General features: G+C 41.3%; 1 protein-coding gene across 5 annotated transcripts in view; it reads left to right on the top strand.

The window, feature by feature from the left end:
- The first annotated feature begins 10,988 nt into the window (after nt 1-10,988).
- Nucleotides 10,989-25,569, top strand: part of HMGN3 (high mobility group nucleosomal binding domain 3) — a 33,833-nt gene continuing 19,252 nt past the window's right edge. For 3 of the 5 annotated variants that reach the window (XM_040239075.1, XM_040239073.1, XM_040239074.1), the window contains exon 1: nt 10,989-11,186. In XM_040239075.1, the coding sequence (XP_040095009.1) occupies nt 11,172-11,186 (15 nt within the window). In that variant the 5' untranslated portion in view covers nt 10,989-11,171. The remainder of the gene's footprint in view (nt 11,187-25,569) is intronic. The other 2 variants (XR_005720880.1, XR_005720879.1) reach the window with 1 other exon arrangement.

The following is a 25,569-nucleotide window of genomic DNA, read 5'->3' as shown; positions in this document are numbered from 1 at the left end:
TGGTACCTCTTTTAACAGTAAAAGTTTTTCAGATTAAACCTTGTTTGACTTCTTACTTACCGCCATGTTTCCTTTCTAGACATATTTCTTTGCCATATTTCCCTGCTCTCTCTCCCTCTTTCTCTGCCTCCCTCCCTAATTGTGGGTTCCTTGAGCTCAGCAGTGAGAGCAATATGTCTTCCCCTGAACCTTGTTTAAGTCATTTTGAGCCATTTCGTCCAACTGAAGGGGATATCAGCCACCACGCCCTAATCCAATTTCACTGTTCTGATCCTCACTGCAATGCTGGGTTTTAATAGACTTCATAGCTCAAAGTATCAGTTTTATCTTTTATTGTTTGGGTTGAGAAGCCAGTTGCCTTTCCAACCTTGTAAGTCCTGCAAACTTTGTCTCTTTTAGGCATCTTTACCAAAACTGACCAATCTCCTCCTCATATCTCTTTCTTGCAATATCTTGTCAAATGCAGTCAATAGCAAGCAAATAAACAGTAATGATGATAATTTGCTTTCAGTCTCTTCCCTAAAGTTAGGTATGCCTTTTACTTTCCAGTTGACCGCTGGCAACACTTTACCGACTTTTTGCCCACTAGAGAACATGGATTTCCAGGGATTTCCGTGGTGGCCCAGTGGTTAGGACTCCATGCATTCACTGCAGGGGGCATGGGAAAAACTTATTTAAAAAAATAACATGGATAGACTTTCAGTCCTTCAAGAATAGTTACCTTGATTCCTTTGACCAGTGGTTAAGCCAAATGCCACATATTTTAGGGTTTATTATTAAAGTAGCAGCTCACTCTTTCAAATTCTGTGTCATTTCAGGATAATATAATTCCATGGTGACAAACTTCCCTCCCAATATCAACAGCTTAAATAAGAGGTTTCTTTTCTATTGTGTCCCAGGTCCATTGGAGGGGTCTTGAGATGATTCTGTTCAAGGTGGTCACTCGGGAAAACACAGCCAGTTTCTGTCTCAACAACTGCTCTGTTAAGCAGAGCTCTGGAGGAAGAGAGGGTGCCTCTTAGAGCTGGAAATATTTGGTAAGCAGCAATCCGCCTGCCAGTGCAGGAGGTGCAAGTGACACGGGTTCAATCCCTGGGTCAGGAAGATCCCTTGGAGTGGGAAATGGCAACCCACTCCAGTATTCTTGCCTGGGAAATCCTATGGACAGAGGAGCCTGGAGGGCTACAGTCCATGGAGTCACAAAAAAATGGGACACAACTGAGCACACATACACAAGAATAGAAGCTCTATCGCTCTGAGTTCAGATGCAGGGAACAGAACCCACTGTATCTAATTCAAGGAGGAAGAGAGGGATTTGAAGGTTCAGTGCTTTGTGGACAATTGGGAGGAATAAAGAAATAGATTGTAGGTTGAGCTTTCAGAAAAGTCTCCCAAAGTCACACCCCAGAACCAGGTCATCAATGGAGCTGTGTCTCCCCTGCAATCAGGAGTCCACTAGCATCAGGACTCCCTGAGGATGAAAACTCTCCCTCTCCATCAGGAAAGCAGCATTGCCACTAGTTCCAGACCACACCACACCACACCTGGCACCATCTAGGTCCACAGGCTGGGTGCCGGGAAGCCCGCCTCTCAGAACCCACAGAGCTGGTGCCTGGTATCTCTGCTGATACTGTCACAGGACAAGAGAAAGTAGCAGACAGGACAGACAGACGCAAGCATGGCCTTCTAGTCTCGATTTTCTAAACCCATGCTCAGTTCAGTTCAGTCGCTCAGTCGTGTCCGACTCTTTGCAACCCCATGAATCGCAGCACGCCAGGCCTCCCTGTCCATCACCAACTCCCAGAGTTCACTCAGACTCACGTCCATCGAGTCCGTGATGCCATCCAGCCGTCTCATCCTCTGTCGCCCTCTTCTCCTCCTGCCCCCAATCCCTCCCAGCATCAGAGTCTTTTCCAATGAGTCAACTCTTCGCATGAGGTGGCCAAAGTATTGGAGTTTCAGCCTCAGCATCAGTCCTTCCAAAGATATCCCAAGGTTGATCTTGTTCAGAATAGACTGGTTGGATCTCCTTGCAGTCCAAGGGACTCTCAAGAGTCTTCTCCAACACCACAGTTCAAAAGCATCAATTCTTCGGTGCTCAGCCTTCTTCACAGTATAACTCTCACATCCATACATGACCACAGGAAAAACCATAGCCTTGACTAGACGGACCTTAGTCGGCAAAGTAATGTCTCTGCTTTTGAATATACTATCTAGGTTGGTCATAACTTTTCTTCCAAGGAGTAAGCGTCTTTTAATTTCATGGCTGCAGTTACCATCTGCAGTGATTTTGGAGCCCCCCAAAATGAAGTCTGACACTGTTTCCACTGTTTCCCCATCTATTTCCCATGAGGTGATGGGACCGGATGCTATGATCTTCGTTTTCTGAATGTTGAGCTTTAAGCCAACTTTTTCACTCTCCTCTTTCACTTTCATCAAGAGGCTTTTTAGCTCCTCTTTACTTTCTGCCATAAGGGTGGTGTCATCTGCATATCTGAGGTTATTGATATTTCTCCCAGCAATCTTGATTCCAGCTTGTGTTTCTTCCAGTCCAGCGTTTCTCAGGATGTACTCTGCATATAAGTTAAATAAGCAGGGTGACAATATACAGCCTTGATGTACTCCTTTTCCTATTTGGAACCAGTCTGTTGTTCCATGTTCAGTTCTAACTGTTGCTTCCTGACCTGCATACAGATTTCTCAAGAGGCAGGTTAGGTGGTCTGGTATTCCCATCTCTTTCAGAATTTTCCACAGTTTATTGTGATCCACAGAGTCAAAGGCTTTGGCATAGTCAATAAAGCAGAAATAATCTGATTGGCCAGATTCAAAGCACACCCAGAACTCGAGCTGCAGTGGGCTCTGGGATTTGGTTTTTAGTCTCTAGCATCTATATACATGGGGGCCCACCACAGTGAAGATGAGGTTGTTAGGCAACACATCCATCCTTTACGACTCGGCAGCAGGCCACAGGTAGGGCAGCAGGTGCTATAGCAACAAAAAGCTTGTTTATAATTTTCGCATACCCCCAGGCCCCAACTACTTTAAGAGGTTTACACTGAACATCCAAAGTCAGGCCCTTAGGGATTCTGGAAAAATTAAAATTTTTTTGTGTTATCTTTTACAGTCTATGGGGGAAGATAATATACTTTTAAAAAAACAGATTTTTGTTTTGATGTAATGTCTTTATTGAATTTGTTACAATATTGCTTCTATTTTTGTTCTGGCTTTTTGGGCACGTGGGATCTTATCTCCCCAACCAAACATCAAACTGTTGTCCTCCCCCATCTTTGGAAGACAAAGTCGTAACCACTGGGCAAGGGAAGACCTGATAATACAGTTTCATCAAACACAACATGTTAAGGACTGTGCTTCAGGCTTTTATGCATTCTCATAGTTTAGTCTCCAATTCTGACACCAATTCTATGAGGTCGTGCATCAGTGAGGGACTGTGTTTAGCTGTATGTCACAGGCACCCAGCTGCAGCAGCTTGAACAAGCAAAGTGTTAATTTTCCATATGTAATAAGCAGTCTCTATGTGTGTATGCTCAGTGATGTCTGACTCTTTGGCACCCTGTGGATTATACAGCCCACCAGGCTCCTCTGTCCATGGGATTATCCCAGGCAAGAATACTGGAGTGGGTTGCCATTTCCTCCTCCAGGGGATCTTCCTGATGCAGAGATTGAACCCTCATCTCCCATGTCTCCTGCATTGGTGGATTCTTTACCACTGAGCCACTTGGGAAGTCCCAGTAAGCAGTCTACAGGGGAATAAGCCAGGACTAATATAGAGAGCTAGCTGCCTTTCTTTTCTTTAGTTCCAATCTTCTGGCCCTGATCCTCACGGATATAAGACCACCTCCAGACATTACTAGCAACTTCCAGAATGGAAAGGGGAGGTTCAAAGGCAGAAGGCAGCAGTGGGGCTAGGTCCACCCAGTTACAGGTGGTGTTTACACTACGACCTCTTGACTTCTGCACACATCTTATTTCCAAAATAGTGTTACATAGCAACCTCTCTCTTCTGGGGAATTGGGGGACTAAAGGTTTTGTTTTGGTGACAGCTATTACCAAATCAGAATTCTGTTAGTAAGAAAGAAAACCACTTTGAATATTGGTCAGGTAACTGGTAGTGTCTGGCTCAGATAAACATTATTTTCATTCGACAACAAGGAAACCAAGGTTCAAAGAGGTTGAGTAACGTGATCATAGCTCAATGACTTGGGAATTCAAGCTCTGTCAAGTGCAAATTCAGGGCTTTCTGATAAGAATTTATTTATTTGGCAGGAGGAATTTTTTTTTATTGAAGTATAGTAAATCCAATGGACAGAGAAGCCTGGCGGGCTATACAGTCCATGGGATCAAAAAAGAGTTGGACACAACTTGACTGAACAATTAACACAGTTAATTTACAATGTTGTGTTAGTTTCAAGTGTACAGCAAAGTGATTCAGTTGTACATATACATACATATTTTCTTTTTCAGATTATTTTCCATTATACTTTATTACAAGATACGGAGAATAGTTCCCTGTGCTGTACAGTAGGACCTTGTTGTTTATTTATTTTCTATTTAGTAGGGTGTATCTGTTAACCTCAAACTCCTGATTTATCTATCCCCTCCCCCACAATTTCTTTGGTAACTATAAATTTGTTTTCCATGTCTGTGAAAGAATTTACTTTTAAAATAGTTAAATCAAAAATATTTTGACCTATAAAGGGATAAACTGAATTATTCAGAAAACAAACAAACAAAAAAGAAACCATTTGCTAAATATTCTGGAGAAGTAAAAGTAGGAATGAGAAAGGGGGAAAGGATGAGATTTTTGGTGGGAATAGCACAATCTCATGCTTAAACAATAAAAACAACGATAAAAACCCTCCATGCTTAAAAGCAACCTTAAAGATTACGGCATATTTTCAGGCTAGTTTCCCACTGTGGGTAAAAAATTCATTGCCTTGTGGCTAGAACTCATTCTGACCTGGCAGTCATTTTATTGCCTCTATTAATTCTAAACTAATGCCTGAGAATTAGAGCAGTTCTTAACCAAGCTAACCTGAAGACCTTCTCCAGTTGATATATGTGTTTTCCAGAATGATTCATTTGATTCTCATTTCCCTAAACCTAGATATTTTTATTTCTTGGTTGGTTTGTTGTGTTTTGTTTTGTTTTTGCTACCATTGAGGAAAGGAAATGGTTTGATCTGCCCTGAAAGACGGGAGCCCTGTGAGTAGTGACGGGGGTGGAGCTATTGGATGTTTTGTACAAGTTTGCAAGGATACTGAGGTTTGAAGAAAATGCAGGAGACATCAGAAATGGGTACCAAGATCCCAGCTGGGAGGACAGAGGTGGGTCTGCTTGTGAGTACATTACCCTGGCCATAGTTTGCAAGAATGTGCAACTCAGGGTACTTCCCTGGCAGCCCAGGGGGTAAGACTCTGCAATCGCAATGCAGGGGGACCCGGGCTGGATCCTTGGTTGGGAACCAAGACCCTGCACGCTTCACAGTGAGGCCAAAACAATAAATAAATAAAAATTAAGACACCAATTAAAAAAAAAAAAAGTACAGCTCTGCCTGGGAGCCTGACAACAACCCCTAGCTGGCCTTGGGCACCTGGCAGGCTGTGGCTTCTGCCTTAAAGGGATAGGATGTGTCCTGACTTGGCTGTGTCCTTGCCTTGAACCTTGGGATTCCCCCACTTTCACCAACTTGAACTTGGCTGGCTCCTGGCACAGGACACAGGGATCATCCAAGCCGAAAGGGACGGCTGAACAAATGCAGTCCAATCCCTGGTTCTAGTTACAGAGCATGGCTAATTTCTGCCCAAATAGTCTTTGGAGAACTACAAAGAGCAAATTAATTACACTCCTGTGAGTTTAAGCAGCAGCAAGAAGGAGGAGAGGTAAATAACACAGAGATTGAACCTGAAAAGGACCAGGGGGTGGGGGGAGGTTGGGAAAACTGTGTAAACCACATTTGTTGAAGGCTGGGAAAACAAAAAGGGGGTTACTGTTGGAAGATCACAGAACACACTGGGCCTCCTCGTTAATGCAGTTACAAGGTATGCTTGTCCAGTTGCTGAAATAATAGAGCCTTGGAGGCATGGCTTGTGGGGTTTTGCTCGGGTTGGGTACCCTGTGAGGGTGCGAGGCCACGGAATTTAACCTTGCCAGAGGCTGAGGAGCTGCCTGGGAAGCTGGGATGAGACGCTTTTCTAAGATCTCAAGGTGGGACATTTTTACTCTCCTTGCAGAGAAGGTGGTAGGTAGTGCCTGGCAAAACTGGAACTGAGCAGGGATGAAGCCCAAGCACAAGATGAGGTCTGGGGCGGGGATTTCACCCACAGAATGAAGGTCCTACTTTGGAAGTTAACTTTAGAGGCTTTCACAGATATACAGTCTAAGTACCAGCATTGAGGCCCAGACTAGAATTCTCAAATTCTAGTATTAAAAACACACGAGAAGCTTATTTGAAACGTATGTTCCCAAATCTAGCCATATAAGATTCTGATTCAGTAAACTGGAGTTAGAGTGACAGAACCCCACAAACATCACAAAGAACTCCAACTCTTTGTGACCCAGGCTCCTCTGTCCATGGAATTTTCCAGGCAAGAATATTGGAGCGGGTTGCCCTTTCCTCCTCCAGGGGATCCTCCCGACCCAGGGATCAAGCCTGAGTCTCTTGCACCACCTGCATTGGCAGGTGGGTTCTTTACCACTGCGTACCTGGGAAGCCATGGACTGTTCTAGTTACCTTGTAAAAACTATGGTCTCTTCCAAAAAAAGCACTCAGTCCAATTAGAGACTTGACTGATAACAATACCACCACCAACAACAAAGGAGTACTCTTCTGCTGCCTCTTGTTCATTTACTTCTGGAGTTCTTTGGCCTATTCACTGAAGAACAGTAACTTATCCAGGAATTACAGATCTATCAGGAGCAACAAAATATGATTCTACTTCTGATTTCTCCACAGTTGCCATTACTTCAAGCAAAACCTGTCTATGCCTGCCTGAAAGAGGGAAGGAGGGACAGAAAAAGGAGGTGACCTCTCCCTTTCAAATTTTCTTTCCAAGACTTGAAGATGAAGCATCTTCCCTCCATAGGAAGAAACTGCCGGAGGCCCCAAAACCACAAAATTTATTAGGGCTATTATTGTGCATCACTCAGCTGTGCCCAGCTCTTTGCGACCCCATGGCCTGCAGCACGCCAGGCTTCCCTGTCCTTCACCATCTCCCGGAGTTTGCTCAAACTCATGTCCATTGAGTCAGTGGTGCCATCCAACCATCTCATCCTCTGTCATCCCATTCTCCTTCTCCCTTTAATCCTTCCCAGCATCAGGGTCTTTTCCAATGAGTTGGCTCTTCACATCAGGCGGCCAAAGTATTGGAACTTCAGCTTCAGCATCAGTCCTTCCAGTGAATATTTATTAGGGCTGTGCAGTAGCTTCAAGATTTTTCACCAAGACCCCTCCTAAAAATAAATTTCAAGTCACAACCTAGAACACACACACACAGACACACTCCACAGATGTGTATCTAAGTGTGGCATGTGTTTACATGGAAACATATGGAAAATGGAAACACTTTCTAAAACATGGCTTGCCTTTATCATGTGATGTGCACTCTAGTATTTTCTACCCTCTGCCCTTTTTTCTTTTCCCTTCTCCCTCCCCTATTTTCTTTAATGACAGTCATGGTACCACATATGGTTTCACCCTGGTGTTTGAAAAGTGCTGGGGTCCATGTAAGATTCCAACCATTATGGGAAGGAAAGAAGGCGAGAGGAGCTGGAATTGGAAAAGAGGTCTGTTCACTCATTTTTCCTTCTTCCTTCCTCAGGCAGTAACCCTCTTAATTTATCCTTTGTCTATCTTGGCTAAAACAGCATCCACAACCCACAGAGAAGACTTTACAGTCTTAGAGGTTGATCGGTCAAAGTAAGTGAAACACTCAGAGGAATTTACTGATAAACCAAGGAGTCTTCTTACCAGGTTGGCCTTCTCGCTGACTTGCAGAGGGCATGCTCACTTCTGCTTGGCTGTCTTTACCTCCTAATCTGGAATTGCAGCTACCTGCAAAATCATTCTCCTTGCCCGCCTCCTCACGCCTAGGGCTGCCAGTGAAGGCTATTGAAGGCACAGGGAGAGCCCTTCCTTCCCTAACATCCTGCTCAGGCAGGTACAAGTGCCTTCAAAGTAAAAAGAACCAATGCTGTTATTTATTTTTACAACTAAAGCCATTATTCTCATCACTTGTAAATGAATTCTCAAAGGACCCAAGGTCCCCACAATCAACCCTCTTTATCCAATTAGCAATGCTCATTTTCAGTGAATGGCTATCCACTCCAGTACTGGAAGAATTCCATAAACCAGTGCCACTATTTAATTATATGCAGTAAAAACAGTCACAGTTGTGTTTGCTGTTGTTGGTTGAGTGGTTAGTCTCGACAAACATCAGCTAAAGCAGCCAACTTCATGAATCACTTTTCATCACAGAGGGGGAAAAATCACTCCAGTCCCACCTTTGTTGTGACATCATTTTATCTCCATAAAGAAAAACAATTCAACTCAGATTTCAAGTGCTACTCAGCATCCTTCCCACACATACCTTATTTTAAAATGTTTTCATTGGTTTAAAATACACTCTGCAAGGACTTCCCTGACAGTACAGTGGATAAGACTCTGTGCTTCCAATGCAGAGTTTGATCCCTGGTCAGGGAACTGAGACCCTACATGCTGTGCGGTTCAGCCAAAACAAAAATTTTTAACTGAAAAAATAAAAATCAAAAGCACTTTGCAAGTTAACTGTCTTTCAAAACAATTTCATTATAAGTTAATTACCATGGTAAAATTATAAACAAATTCCATCCAGTGTTGAAGCAAAGAACTGGTTTTAACCCAGTTCTTTTGAGTGTATTGTGATCCACTTAACACCTGAAAATAAGGAGTTTATCAAAAACAATTGGGATCATGTCAAAAGTATACAAGCACTAATTTGAAAAAAGTCTCTCACATTGGAGCAATATGAGTATCAAAAAAAGTAATAATGGCAACAGGTTGAAGCATGCCAAAAAAATATCCATGCCAAAAAATCCATGCATTCCTAAAGATATTACAAAAAAGAAAGTCATTGATCACTTCTGTAGTTTTCTAGGATACTAATGCATTATTGTGAAAATTAACAAAGAAAAATGTCAAACATTAAAATTAATTACTTGATGATGCTATTTAATACATATTTGTAGCCTTTGGGTAACTAAAGTGGATTTGGCCATATTTGTAGCGTAAGGTCTCATTCGTGTTTTCCTATAATGTGAACTTTTGCCTTCCAACATGATTATAAAACTAACTATGTGTAATTTTGCTTTAAAAATTTTTATGTAAGTGGAATTATTCAGTATGGTCTTTTATACTTGCCTTCTTTCACAAAGCATTTTGTTTTTGACATTCATCCAGGGAGGAATATTTTATTCCTCTTCATCAGGTTGAGTAGATTCTATTGTAGTTACTAAAGTTTGTTTAACCATTCACTAGTGCTTTTCCTGTATCTATTGAAAAACTGTGTTTTTTTTTTCCTTTATTCTATTAATATGTTGAACTACTTTGATTGACTTTCAGATGTTAAACCAATTTTGCATTCCCAGGATAAACTTCACCGGTCATGAAGTCTTATCCTATTAAGTGTTGCTGGATTTGACTTCCTAAAAAGAACTTTTTTAATTGAGGTAGAGCTAATGTAGAATATTATATAGATTCCAAGTATTCAACATAAAGGTAATTCACAATTTTTAAAATTTACATTTCATTTACAGTTAATTTACTAAAATATTATTCAAGATTTCACGTCTGTGTTTATGAAGGAATGTGATCTTTAGTTCTCTCTACTTTTGAGGTTTTATCACTGGTTATGGTATCAGGTATCAGAGTAAGAATGATTTCATAAAATAAATCCAGAGTGTTTATTTTATATTAAAATACTTTATATTTTATTTTATATATTTTATATTTATATTTAATCCAGGCATCCAATGCTTATTGAATGCCTTGCAGAACTTTGAGAAACATTAAATTGTGCATATTTGAATTGTCATTTAAATATGTTCCAAAAAATAAAATAATCCTATCTGACCTTGTTCAGTCTTTTCTAATTTCCATAGTGCTGCTTCTGCTGCTAAGTCGCTTCAGTCGTGTCCGACTCTGTGCGACCCCAGAGACAGCTGCCCACCAGGCTCCCCGGTCCCTGGGATTCTCCAGGCAAGAACACTGGAGTGGGTTGCCATTTCCTTCTCCAATGCATGAAAGTGAAAAGTGAAAGTGAAGTCCTCAGTCGTGTCTGACTCCTAGAGACCCATGGACTGCAGCCTACCAGGCTCCTCCATCCATGGGATTTTCCAGGCAAGAGGACTGAGTGGGGTGCCATTGCCTTCTCCGAATTTCCATAGTAAACACACCCTATTCACCTTCAAGCCTAGTTTGCTGGTGACTGAATTAGCGATATGAAATCAGATTTTAGGAAATTAATTATTCCTTAGCAGTTTTAGAGTTTACTGTCACTAGAAATCTAGAAGGGGAAACTGAGACCCTTAGAGACTGCCAGACTGTCTCAGAACAGAGTACCTTCCCACTTTCAAAGCTCTGCACCATATAGCACTCATTACAAGCTTTTACAGGAAACATAAAATGCTTGCTGCGTATACATTTACCTTATAAAGTTAATGTGTCCATCCTTACTCTTTTTCCTTCTTATGAAGGCCCACACTTCCTACTGATAACAATCCAAATACGGAGCAGCAAAACAATGAAACTCCAGGATCCCGTGGCTTGCGAGGGTTACTAGTTGAACTGGGCATGCTCAGTCGCCAGGCAGATTTTTCGGTGAAGTGGAAACTACAACAGCGCGTACCGTGCGCGCGGAGGTGGGCGTGCCCTCGTGGAATTTAGAACGTTGCCGCAGCCAATGGGGCCTCGCGGCCGGCTGCCGGGGCTCCTCATTGGAGGAGCGGGGAGACCAGCGAGTAGAGGGCCCCTGGAGGGAGCCGCCGAGGTTGAGGTCCCGGAGGCCGGGCTACGCCAAGACCTGCGCGTGAGCAGCTGCGGCGGCGGCAGCATCCAGCGGCGGTGCCAGTAGTTCCAGCCCGTTGCTTTACTTTTAAGCTGCACGAATACAGTCATTATGCCGAAGAGAAAGGTAAGTCTTACCCAAAAAGATTTCAAAGGCCTTCAGACTGTGAGAAGAGCAAATCTTGCCACTGCTATGGATGGCGCGGAATGCACTCGGTAGTAACTCGGGGGCGGCGATTCTCTTTGCTCCTTCAGGCTTGTTTTCAGGTGCCTGTTGCAGATCTTGCTCCCCTCCTCTGTCCTCATCGATCTCTGGATGTTACTTTCTTTCCGGCAACGCGACTTCCCTTCTTTTCGAACTCATTCTAGCCGGAATGGTTTCTACCTCGAACAAGAAGCAAAAGCGCTTTGCACCCCCCCACCCCCCACCCCCGCTTTCAGAAGGGGAGTTTTCTCTTTCCAAAACTGCCAGGTTGAGGTCAGTGTGCAGGAAAAAGCAGCGAGACCGGGGGCGGGGCGGGGCGGGCGGGGGCGCGGAGGGGAAGGGAGGGTTAACAAGTAACACGCAGAGGGAGATCGAAAATGAATCCAGTAAATCGGGCAGATGTCGGGGTTATTCCCTTGTGGGCCGTGCCCACGCCGGTGCGCCGCGAAGGCGCTCAGGCCACGGGAGAGGGAAAGCCATGTTTTAACAGAGCGCTCACCCCGCTGCCGCCCCCGCTGCAGACCCGTATGTACCCACTCCAGTGTCGGGCAGGGCAGGGCGGCTGGACCTGCGTGCAGTTGGCGGCGGGGACTCGCGGAGTTGGCCCTGCGCAGGAACGGGACGCCTCCGGGGGCGCGCGCAACTGTGTTTGCAAAGGGCAGGGGTCACTGGGTCCGATTCGGCGACCTGAACCCACACTCGGTCCGGGAAAGCGGGCTCCGCGTGCTCTCGCGCCCCTGGGTGCGGAGGGGGGACCTGGGGTCCCTCCTGGAGGACTATTATGTGTCCCCTTCCGCGCAGGCCCCGGACACCCAAGTGACTCGCACCGGGACGCACGTTTCCCTAGGAGTCCGGTTGCGACTTGTCATTGTCCCAGGGAAGGAAGGGAAGGCTTTCTTCCACCCCGAGGAGAAACTGCAGTGTGGCGGCTGTTGCTGAGAAAATACTTTGCACCCTCCCACCGCCTGGCCTCGCGTGTCCAACAGTGTTAAGCCTTGAGGGTATTAAATTGGAAGCAAAAGGGCAAATAGTATGTTGCTATATCAATTAAAGATGGTGGAATGATTTGTGTTTGTAAGTGATCTCATTGTTTTCAAAATCTTGCAGCTTTAAAAATACAGAGGCTTTTGCCTTTTTATCTGTCCTTATTTAGAAGTTGATGGAAACTTGTCTCCTCCATTTGGAAAAAGAAATATTATAATTAAAAGTTTTTTTTTAAAAAGGAGTTTATTGTGCACATACTATATGCCTCATACTGTGGGCGGAGTTTGATTTTACGTCGCATTTAAACCGCAGAACCCCTTGAGAGATGGTGGTATTGCCATTGAACTGGGGCTTTAAGACAGGAATTACCCAAGAATCTCAGATACCAATAACTAGTACCAAAGGTTTAATTAGATGCTGTAGGTTAAGGCCTTTCTTTCAGACATTGTTTACTCATTCTCTTTATTTACTCATTCATGGGTGGTGAAGAGGAATTTGAAATGCAAAGAAACACCCAGCCTGAGAAGATGGATGGCATATTAAGAGTAGTAATAGTTCAGATTCATTAGTTAAACTTAATTATTATGAAAGTACGGTTTTTCCAGTACTACAATGAGGATATTAGAATGATGCCACCATTTTCGGCATTTTAACCTTGGTTTAATGATGAGGTTGGGAATTCTAGTAGAGTCACCAAGAACTGGGTTCCAGAGTGAGTTGATATCATCTCCATTCTGGGAATTATTAACACATGTAGACAAATAGTTAGATTGTACAAATTCTTTATTATAAGAGATCCTGATGTGCTGGAATCCTGTTGTCCAGGAGTCAAAGTTGGTGAAACCATTACTCTTACTTTTTCTCACTACCCTCCTCTCTCAAGAGAACAGAAGGGAAGAACAGAAGAGCAGTAGAGAAACTGGCTTTTGATTATTGTTTTATTTCCCTAGAAAGCAGAGAAGAAGCTAGCCAGGCATCCTGGGGCTAAGGGCGGACCTGTGTGCAGGCACCTGTGTGTCAGTCTTCTTCGGAGATAGGAAACCTCTCCTTGATTAATAGAAATTCTTTTCATTTATACATACAGCTCAAAGACCTGGGTTGTTACTTGGATAGGAGCAACCACAAATTAAACGTGGCTCCCATGGCCATCCTGTTCACCTTGATGCTGCCCCATAGAACCCTGGAACTGCCTCATGCAACCCTGGGGGGTCCCTGAAACTTACATTGGAAACTATAGTCATTAGATAAAGCCCGCCTAGGTGCAAAGAAGAGAACTGGAGACAATCTGTGCTTTGCTCTTCCAGATCTGTAAAGCTGGGGTATCTGCCAAAGCATTTACATACTACTCCGTGGTATTTTTCTTAGCTAAAGCACTGCCTGTTTTACATTGTAAGTTTTCAAAGTGCCCTCACAATACTTTTTTTTTACCTTCTTGACCCTTTTTTTTTTCAACTTTTTCCAGAAATCAAGAAATGTTATTTAATGAGCACTGTTGAGGCTGCAGAGGAAGAACTGGCACTAACAAAGTCATTAGAAGCATCTGGAATCCTAGCACTGCTTGAATGCCATAGGAATACAAATTTTGCCCTCATGGAGCTTATATTTAATTTGATGAGTAATGGGCACAAAATAATTAAATAATATTAAACCTGTATATAGGTCCCAGAATATATAGTATAGATTCCAAAAACTGTAGGATAGATAAGGAAAGAGGTTGAATTAGGGCCAGTCTTGAAAGTGTATGTGTGTGGGGGAGACTCATATACAAAGAAAAAAAAAATCAGTCATTTTCTGTTTTCAGGCATTAGAATGCCTCTTCTGATTGTGTCGAACATGACTGGGTCTCAGGTATATGCCTTAAAGGCCATAGTGTCCACATTAATATAAAACGGTTTTATGGCATTTCTTTTTTAAAAATACTGTATTATTTTAAAAAAATTTTTTATCCAGTTATAAAGGTTATGTTCCATTTACAGTTAATGCAAAATATTATCTGTAGCCCCTGTGTTGTACAATACATCCTTGAGCCTCTCTTACCTTTGAGTTTTCTCTGTATCTTTGTGTGGTAGTCATAGCTACATGAAAGCAAGTGGTTTTTGGAACTGCAGTAGTATTTTTCGATGAGTATATCACTCAGTAGTGACGAGTTCTTCAGTTGGTGTTACGTCTCTTCCTGAGTCGGTGAGATTTAAATAAAGTTGTGTTTCCGGTATTTATTACCTAATGGGTAGTGAGTGACCACCCACTAATCGTGAATGGAGCAGCAGGGAAAATGATAATATTCGTGGACTCAGGTGGTGGTGGGACAGTGAGTGACTGAGTTCTAGACTGTTCCGGTCAGACATCCACGAATGCCTGATCCCATTGAATGCAGTGATCACGTTGTTATGGAATGACCTGATGGTCTACAAAGAGGCCTCAGCCAGTGAGCCCTCTAGCCATGGTCCTGGCGTGACTAGCAGCAGCGGGCACATTTTCACATCCTTCTTTTTATGTTTTCAGTCCCTCATCACCGGAACTATTGGCACTGTCCGGTGTGACACATCAGAAGTGTTCTCTAATGAGACAAGTTTCCAGGAATTTGGGATGTCAACACTAGTCCCTCTTTACCCATAAAGGTTAAAGGCGGAAAAGTCCGTCTGCCTCCAGCTTGGAGATTTGAAATTATGTTTTACCTCTTCATAAAATGGAAAGGCCCAGTAACGCTGGGCTTGGGACAGGGGATGCTTACCTAATAATACTCAAGGTTTCTGATTAATCTTTCAAAAGGAGATTGCATATTGTAACACCAGAGACAGACTCTGTAAATGAAAATACAGATAAATTTGACTACATGAAAATGAATATGTCAGTATGGCAAAGAAAAAGAAAACCATGTTAACAAAATTTTAAACCTCATGAAAAACTGGGAAAAAAGATTTCTACCACATACCACTGAAAAAAGCGGGCTACTTTAAAAAAGATGTCCTTATGAAATAGATGTATATCCTTATAAGAAAATAACAGACCCAATAGATGAAAATGTTTAACTAGAAGCCAAATAAATGTATATTATTAAGAATAATGAGATGTGAATATTTTAAAAGTCTTGTTTTTTAAAAAAAAGATTGTGTCACTGTGCAGGGTTGAGTGGCGCTGACATTTCAGCAACTCCCAAGCAATATGGATGGGGCCATAATTTCCTTAAAAAAAAAGCTTTATTGAGGTATGATGTACTTACCGTAGAGTCCATTTATCTATACAAAGTATACAAATCAGTGACTCTTAATACATTTATAGAGTTGTGTAACATTTCTATAGTCCAGTTTTAAGCCACTTCCATCACTCCAGAAAGGTCTTCTCCATTGTTTGCAGACAGTCCCTACTCCCCCCGCCCCAGTCCTAGGCAGCCACTGATTACTATCTCTACAGATTTGCTTTTTCTGGAAATTTTATATAAAAGGAATCAAACAATATGTAGTCTAATTGTGTCTGGTTCCTCTCACTCAGCACAATGATTTTGAGGTCCATCCACAGAGTAGCTTGTATCTGTACTCCATTCTTTTTTACTGCCGAATAGTAGTCCGTTGTATGAATTTTTGACTTTTTGTTTATCCTTTCACAGGTCAGTAAGACATCTGAATTGCTTTCATTTTGAATTGTTATAAATAATGCTGTCATGAATATTTATATGTAAGTCTTTGCATGGACATATTTCCATTTTCTCTTGGGCAGTTTCCTAAGGGTGGAACTGACAGGTGGTATGAAAGTCTATCTTTAATGTTTTAATAAACTTCCAAACTGATTTTGATGGTAATTGTATCATCACTGCATGAGGGTTCCAGTTTTCTCTGCATCTGTGCTCATAGCTAATATTGTTGGGGTTTTTTGCTTATAGCTTTTTAATTAGCCTAATTTACATTTCCATAATAAGTAATGATGGTGAGCATCTTTTCATGTGTTTACTAGCATAATAGATACCTTAGGTGAAACGTCTATTCCAATGTTTTGCCCATTTTTAAATTGGATTTTCGTCTTATTATTGATTTGTAAGAGTTCTTTACATATTCTGGATACAAGTCCTTTATTATAAATGATTTATAGATCTTTCCTTCCAATCTGTGGCTTTTAAAAAAGTCTTGTCCTGATGTCTTTGGAAGAACAGAAGTTTTTTTAATGTTGATGAAATCTGTTTAACGTCCTATCTAATATATCTTTGCCTAATCTAAGGTCACAGATATTTACTTCTAGAAGTTTTATAATTTTAGCTCTGATATTTAGGTCTATGATCCATTTTGAGTTAAATTTGTTAATAGTGTGAGGTAAGGGTTTCAGTTTTATATTATTTTTGGTTTGGTGTATGTGGATACCCACTGTCACAGCCCCAATTGTTAAAAAGACCACCCTTTTTCACTGAATTGCCTAGGCACCTTTGTCGAAAATCAGTTCATCATAAATGTAAAGGTTTGATGTCTGTGCTCTTGAATTGTGTTCATAATCTATATATTTATTCATATATTAATACCACATTATCTTGATTGCTATGGTATAGTAAGATTTGATACTGGTAATGTCAGTTTCTATGTCCTTTTTCAAAATTGTTTTGGCTTTCATACAGATTTTTGAATAAGCTTGTCAATTCCTACAGCATGCCTGCCATGATTTTGATAGGGCTTGAACTGAATCTGTAAATTGGTTTGGGCTTCCCTGGTGGCTCAGTGGTTAAGAATCTGCCTGCAGTGCAGGAAATGCAAGAGACATGGGTTCGATCCCTGGGTTGGGAAGACATCCTGGAGGAGGAAGTGGCAACCCACTCCAGTGTTTTTGCCTGGAAAATCCCGTGGACAGAGGAGCCTGGCAGGGTACAGTCCATGTGGTCACCCAGAGTCAGGCACGACGGAAGCGACTGAGCATGCATGCATGCCGTTCTGAGCTACCCAGTCTGAATGTGAAAGGGCCTGGCACGGAGTATGCCATCCATAAATACCTGCTGAGTTTAATTGAGTGGATACTTACATGAAACCTATATTTGAGTAAAGGCTCCAAAATGTCAGGGTTATACATTTTATTCAGCCCTTGACTCACTTCATGTGACATAAACATTTATCAAGCATCACCTTAATGCAGAGTACCATTACCTTGGGAAAGTAAGTGAATTATTGACATTACAAACTCTTTCTGAAATGAATGAGTAAAGGCCCTTGTTTTTAAGGATCTTTCAGTCTGAGAGGGTAATATAAATATGACAGTATTTATAATTCATGGCAAGAAATGATAATGAGCCACAAGAAAAACCATGAGCTCTAAACATTCAAAAGTTTGGCCAGACTGCATGTCCAAAGGAAAAACACTGACAAAAAGTTGTTTGGTTAAAAGGGTTGGGGGTTACTTTTTTTTTTTTTTTTTTAATCTCAAGGGGATCGTTGCTAGTTTGTTAATAGAGGTGGTCTCTGAAGTTCTTGGCTTTCTTTGAAGTAGAAGAAAGTTAAATTCAATGCCTGTTATATTAATAGCAGTTGAGGTTAGATTGTGCACAGTAGGTACCCTCATTGGTGAAGATTCTGTGACTTCCTGGCCCCATGCTTTTCTTGTAACCACCCTCTGATGTTTAAAAGGTGAGGACCATGTTTCTAAATTGACATATATTATTTGATTGATTACCTAATTTTGAATTAATTTTGTAGTCCTTCTAATTTCACTTGACCATGAAGTGTTTGAGGGCTCTGGTCTTTTTTTTAATCCCTGCCGCAGCACCTAGCACAGGTACTACAACTGTTGAACAAGTTCATGAATGAATCGTTTTCAAAAAAAGAAAGCAGTAACTTGAATTACTTCATGTCTTTGTTGGGGAGATCGTCCAGTTTGACCTGGCTTTACTGTTTACTAGCTGTATGTTTTAGGGTAGGTTGCTTAACTCTGTAAGCCTCTCAGGTCTCTGAGACTCAGATTCCTCATCTGCAAAACTGGCCTAAAAATATATTCTACCTTGTTGGGTCATTGGAGACATTAAATGAGATGGTGAATGCAAAGTTCTTAGCACAGCGCCTAGCATGTGTGAAACTGTCAGTAGGATGTTCCATATTGCGAGACAGGTATTTTTTTTTTTTAATTGATGTATAGTTGATTTACAGTGTTGTGTTAATTTCTCTGTATAGCAAAGTGATTCAGTTTTATGTGTATATATCTATCTTTACACATAGAAATATATATATATTTTTCCATTATAGTTTATCATAGGATACTGAATGATAATTTTTAATTGTTGAGAGAATTGCAGTGAAATAATAGTCTTGTAGTAATCCAAGCTTTCATTTTACAGGAGGACCGGTGGCACATAGATCTCACCTGTGTGTCCAATTAACTGCAATTATAGGAGTCAGTGTTCAACAACCAGATAACAAATGTAGTGTTTTTAAGAGAACACAAGCTTTCATCTGGTGCATTTTTACATGGTTGATTTTTCTCACAGAAAAAATTATGCTTACAAGGAGCAAGCATCTTTTAATTTCATGGCTGCAATAAAAAAAAAAAAAAAGAAAGAAAAAATTATGCTTAAAAATAATGCCATGTACCATTAAAATTCCCTTGGCAAATCAGTTATCAAGTGATCCACTTCTCTATTTTTTCCCCCTAAACCACTGCCTTTGTTTACACCAAATTTAAATATATTCCACTTTCCTGCAGGTTACAGTTTGGAAATGGCGACTGACATAAACACCATTTAAGCTGTCTGCTTTCAGAGTACCTAGTGTGTTGAAATACGATGTTAGTCTCCTGAGTAATTTAAAAATCAGTGTTGAAGATAACAAACCAAATAAAAATGTTGAATTTCTCCCCCGACTGGCTGCTCCTTTATTGTGCATTTCACTGCCTTCTTAGAAGAGTTCATGTATTGGTCGCTGATCAAGGTGTTTATTGAGTCCAATATTTTTATATCTTGTGGGCATATCCAGAAAACAGGGCCATTTAGATCTGCCCAAAGCAAATGCTTGTTCAGTCACAGAAAGTAAATGATACGCATAATCAGAAGTAGGGAAGTAGAGAAAAAATGTTTTAAATCTCAAAATTGGTTCCAAAATTTAATATTTTAAGAGAAACTTACCAGTAACAACATATGCATATATTTATTACCATTAAAAGTTAAATAGCTACCATTTATTGAATGCCTGGCTGACCTTTGTGCTTTATAGTCATTAGGCACCTTCTTTTAAATAAAAATATGTGAAGTTGTTAGAAAAAAACCTGGGTGGGAAGCATTATGGAGTAATTTCATATTATTTCATTTTATTCTCCCTGCAGTTCTGCAAGGCTGGCCTCGTCTCACAGAGTATGATATTGACAGCCACAATAAATAACATTTAGGTAGCTTTCTATGACTTGGGCACTGTTCCCAGCACTTTGCATTAATAACCTGAACGCACCGGTCAGGTGTGTTGTCCACAATGACATCTTCTGAGGTAGGGGGTGGCCGAGATGAGTCTCCTTCCAGAACCATGGAGCCTGCAGCTGGTCTCAGCCCCAGACACAGTGAAGGCATTTCCCCTGGGTCACACAGCTGGGAAGTGACACAACTAGGAATTCCACCCCAGCCCTCAAGCATTTTGCTCCTAACTGTGACACCACAGTATTTTGCATACATGTTCATTTCTAATAATCTCAGTGGTTGTCGTTGCTCAGTTTCTAAGTTGTGTCCGACTCTTTGCGACTCCATGGACTGCAGCAAAGACAGGTTTCCCTGCCCCTTCACTAGCTCCCTTGAGCTAGTGAATTTTTATTTAAATTCCTGTCCATTGAGTCAGCGATAGGTATTTAAATAAAGGCGCCCAATGAATGAAACAAGAAGGACTCAAGCTATGTAAATATGTGTGTCCATCTGTTTAAAATGTTCTCTTTACTAAGATATAGGCTGATGCCATGGCTTCTAGGCACCAGTCGGAGGAAGGTACCCCACAAGTCATTATTATCTGTGATCACACCCTAAGGCTGCCCTCAGGGTCCAGACCTCTGGCTTCTGAAAGATGCCCATTATCATGAAGCCTTCTGGGTATTTCAGGAACTAATGGACTGCAGGCTCCTATGCAAGGTATTTATGTGAAGTTTCCATCCCTAAGCATTGGCATCTTCGAGTACTGAAAGTCTAGAACTTCATATTTTCTCAAATTCCACCATGAACTGGTGGATTTAAAAACAAGCAGGTGCTTTTGTGTGTGGAACTCATCAAATAAAGAATAAAAGCCTCATAGCTTGGAAAAGCTGTTGGACCTAGAACTGAATGGATTTTTATTTCAGAGTTCTGGATTACCAGCTGATTAATGTTTAATTACAAAAGTTATTTTTATAAGGTATGAAGTGACATTATTTTAAAATTATATCTTTATTATTTTGATCCCATCCAAAGATAAATACAAAGTTTACCCCAAAAGATAGGTTTTTTTTTTTTTTCTTTTCTATCTTTCTCGTTTTGGGTATAAACTGTGGCTTTTTACAATACTGGACACAATTAGTTAAATTCTACTTTGTGGGAAGTTGCTGTGAGTCCTAGACCCAGTGTGTGTGGGAGGTAAACCCACCAAAGACTTAAGTGTGAAGCTTGAAAGACTTCTGACGTTCCATATATATGCCATAGAATACATTTTTGAACTGTATCTTTTATGTCTAGTCTTCATTGCTTTCCTTTATCTCTTATTTACAGTTTCTAATTTTACTGTTCCCCCTTTTAATGGTCACACATCCATCACATCAGAGCCAGCTTGATTCATTTTGCAAAAATATAAGGAGCATCATAACTTGTTTACCATTTAGTAGAAGTAAACTCGTTTCTGAGCAAATAGGAAAAATTAAGGGATTTGGTAACATCCCTCTAAAATCCCTGGTGTAAAAGTTGAAAGACTGGGGTCTAAGGTGGTGTCCCCTACTCTTTAATGGGGGAAAGTCACTTGACGTCTTTGAGCCTCTATTCTTCATCTGTAAAAATGGGAATATTGAGACAGTCCTGTGTATCTCAGTGCTGTTGAGATGATCAAATAGAGCAACAAGTTGAATGTACATAGAGAAACATAAAGTGCTATGAAAATGATAGAAATGATTTGGTGTTTTGTCTTTTAATAGTAAGATGAAAGTACTTGTAGCCATGTGTATGAACATTTAAAAACCTAGAATAGTAAATTTATATGCATCTCAACATGTAATATTTTTATTTTTTCAGAATTATCTTAAGTTTTATTTTATGATAGGTTTAGTCTTTTTAAAATTTTTATTTTTTTATTTGCAGTATAGGTTATGTTTCAGTATAGTTGATTTACAATATTATGTTTCAGGTATCCAGGAAGGTGATTCAGTTATACATGTACATATATCTATTGTTTTTCAGATTCTTTTCCTATATAGCTTATTACAAAACACTGAATAAAGTTCCTGTGCTATATAGTAGGTCCTTGTTGATTATGTTTTATTAATGTATATAATAGCATGTATATGTTAATCCCAAACTCCTGATTCATCCCACCCTCACCTTTCCCCTTTGTTTACTGTAAATTTGTTTTTGAGTCTGTTTCTGTTTTGTAAATAAGTTCATTTGTATCATTTTTACAGAGTCCACATCTAAATGATATCATATGATATTTTTCTCTGCCTGACATTTCACTTAATGTAATAATCTCTGAGTCTGTCGATGTTTCTGCAAGTGTTATTGTTTCATTCTTGTTATGTCTGAGAAATATTCCATCGTATATATATGTACCACATCTTCTCTTTTTTTAAGTCTTTATTTATTTGGCTCTGCGGGTCTTGGTTGTGACATGCAGGATTTCTAATTAGGGCCTGTGAACTCTTAGTTGCAGTATGCGGGATCTTGTTCCCAGACCAGGAATCAAATCTGGGCCCTCTGCACTGGGAAAGAGGAATCTTAGCCACTGGACCACTAGGGAAGTCCCCACATGTTTATCCATTCAAATGGACATTTAGTTCCTTAAAAAACTAAGCAGAGCTACCATATGATCCGGCAGTCCCGCTCTTGGTCATATATCCAGGGAAAACTGTAATTTGGGAAGATACATGCACCCCATTGTTCACTGCAAATAGCCAGAACTTGGAAGCAATTAACATGTTATATTTCTAATGGGAAATTGTTTTTTGTTATTCTAAAAGTTAAGTCGCTCAGTCATGTCTGACTCTTTGCGACCCCATGGACCATCGCCTACCAGGCTCCTCCATCCATGGGATTTTCCAGGCAAGAGTACTGGAGTGGGGTGCCATTTCCTTCTCCATGTTATTCTAAGAGGCTCACAAATGAGGCGGAGAAGGCAATGGCGACTCACTCCAGTACTCTTGCCTGGAAAATCCCATGGATGGAGGAGCCTGGTAGGCTGCAGTCCATGGGGTTGCTAAGAGTCGGACACGACTGAGCGACTTCACTTTCACTTTTCACTTTCATGCAGTGGAGAAGGAACTGGCACCCCACTCCAGTACTCTTGCCTGGAGAATCCCAGGGACGGGGGAGCATGGTGGGCTGCCATCTATGGCGTCACACAGGGTCGGACACGACTGATGCGACTTAGCAGCAGCAGCAGCACAAATGAGGCAGAGGAGGAAACACTCCGTTACATATTATGTGCTGCTTGCTCAGGTCTACAGGTTAAGATACTTCCCAGACTGGAACCCTCCTGCTGCCCTAATGTCCCAGATACGCACCCAGTTTTGAATCTAGCAAAGCCAGAAGAAAGCACTTAGAGGCTGTAGTGGATGAGAGGGTGAACTCTGAGCCTGTCCCCCCGGGTCTGAATCCCAGCTCTTACCCTTACCAGCGAGATTACCAGCTGTGTTGTTTCGGGCCAGTTACCTAAACCTCTCTGGCTTCAGTTCCTCATTCATACAATGGGTATGATGCTGTTTACCCGCCTCACAGGATCGCGGTGGAGGAGATTAACTCATTTAGATCACTGCCTTGCACGTGACTGCAGTACAGAGTCCATGTTTGTTGAGATGATGATGGTTGCTCTGGGTCTCTTCTCATATCCCTTTCCAAGGCTTCAGTACCTGACATCTCTGTGATACATATTCCATAGTGTGATTAGTATATATTCAAGTATCTCACTAAGTCAGGCAGGTGAGATCTTTGGATCCGGCCTCTTAGTCTTCCTCAAGAAGAAACTCAGGCCCAGGGACATAAGATACAAGCCAGGTTGGGGTCAGGTTTCCAGCCTCAGCCAGGAGCTTCCTGTACCATCCCATTCACCCAACATGGGAAGAGGTGACTCTCCTGAAAAAGGCAGCTCGGGCCAAAGAGCTGCGTAAAATTTTTAAGTTATTTCGTATTAATGATATATTTCCATTTTTAAATTATGTACATTTGTACGAAGAAAGGATTTCCCTGGTGGCTCAGATGGTAAAGCGTCTGTCTACAATGCGGGAGACCCGGGTTCGATCCCTGGGTCAGGAAAATCCGCTGGAGAAGGAAATGGCAATCCACTCCAGTACTATTGCCTGAAAAATCCCATGGACAGAGGAGCCTGGTAGGCTACAGTCCATGGGGTCGCAAAGAGTCGGACACGACTGAGCGACTTCACTTTACTTCACTTCATACGAAGAAAATTTTGCTGAGCATACTTAAACACCGCTTTTTCTTTGCTTTCAGTTATCTTCTGTAATGGAATCCGTGAGATACCTTCTTTAAAAGTATCCCTCAGAAAAGAAAATCCCATGGATGGAGGAGCCTGGTGGGCTGCAGTCCATGGGGTCGCTAAGAGTCAGACACGACTGAAGCGACTTAGCAGCAGCAGAAAAGAGAGAATTGCTGTTTATTTCAGTTCATTGAGAGTCTTTTTAAAGCAGAGTCCTTACTCCGTTACTTTTATCGTGAACAACAAGATTTTATTTTGGGAAGACATACTAGCCTCGTGGCCTTAATAAGCTATTTGGGTTTATAGAAGTTGATGAAATTAATAGACGTAAGCCAAGGAGGAAGTAAGAAAAAATTTTGACATTGGTTTCATTATTAAAGAAGGTCATTTGCATGTGACCTCTCATTCCCAAATAACTGGATTTTTTAAGGGTTATTTTAACAAGGAAGGCAGTATTGGACTTCCCTGGTGGCTCAGACAGTAAACGTCTGCCTACATCGCAGGAAACCCAGGTTCAATCCGTGGGTTGGGAAGATCTGGAGAAGGAAATGACCATATTGGAAGATCCCAAACACACACTTGGAGAATGAACCAAAAACTGCCATAGTGATGTTAAACAGTGGTCCTTATGGCTTTGAATAAAATTGTCAGAGTCTGTTTCATATGTCCAATTCAAATATGTGCATATTTGAGTTTAAGGGAAATATGTGTTGTTTGGAAAACTTCATGAGAATTTCATGGACAGTGCCCTCATTTGTGGAGGGAAATTAATGCTGCCTTAAATAATTTCATTATGTGTCAGTTTTAGCAGAAGCGTGAAAGCTTAGTTACAGACACATTTCAGTCTTTCTCTGGGTGCGTTATTTGGATTTTTGTCATCAAATGGTTTCCCTCTGCTAACCAGCTTACTACTGGACTGCTTTATTTTCTCCAGCTTTAGATTTGTAACAGAAAAGGTAAATTCGTTTCAAAAGAAAATGTTTAAAAATTAATTTTAAAAGAGAAATGCTACTAATTTAAATATACTGACCAGCAAGTTAAGTAAGAGTCCACTCAAAGACATTCCCCCAGGTGAAAAGAAGTGATTTTGTTTATTTGCAGTGTTATATCTGCTCCCAACTTTCCTGCATCAGCACAGATAATCTGGCAGTTGAGTCTGGATTTGTTCTATGGCAGCTGGCTAATGGGTTACTTGAATTGTGTACACACTCTAAGATCTCACTGAATTCACTTAAGTTAGAAAACAATAACCCTTGTCACTTAATGTCTTGGAAGGAAAACTCCGAGAGCTTGCTCTTACCGGTAAAGACTATTTGGAACTTTACCACAGGGTCCAGCACTCGTTGCTAAGAATCCCGAGCTCTTGTCTTTCTTCTGCATCTGAAAAAGATGGCACCAGGAGGTACTATTCTTCCCAGCTTCCTGCCACACCCTCAGTATTTTTGTCAGAAGTGACAAATTTGGAGGCTAGGACCATCCAGCGCTGTTCCCAAGCAACTGTTGAGGGGCTAATGATTCTCTCATCTCTGCAGATACCTTCCTGAGTTTGGAGAGAGAAAGCTGGGCTGATGGTCCCCATAAGAACCCCTAAGTAAAGTGGTAACTGCTATTTATTCAATGAGAATCTCAGTAAATGGGCATTTGTTCTGTTGATTCCTATGGATGGTCTGCAGCATGAAAATTCCAAATTTCATTTCCTTCGCTTCCCAAGAAGGACTCCTCGT

Source organism: Oryx dammah, unplaced genomic scaffold (genome assembly GCF_014754425.2).
Source record: "Oryx dammah isolate SB20612 unplaced genomic scaffold, SCBI_Odam_1.1 HiC_scaffold_4, whole genome shotgun sequence".
In the NCBI taxonomy this organism is placed as follows: Eukaryota; Metazoa; Chordata; class Mammalia; order Artiodactyla; family Bovidae; genus Oryx; species Oryx dammah.
The sequence above is the reverse complement of the archived record's forward strand: the minus strand, read 5'-3'. Positions and strand labels throughout refer to the sequence as shown.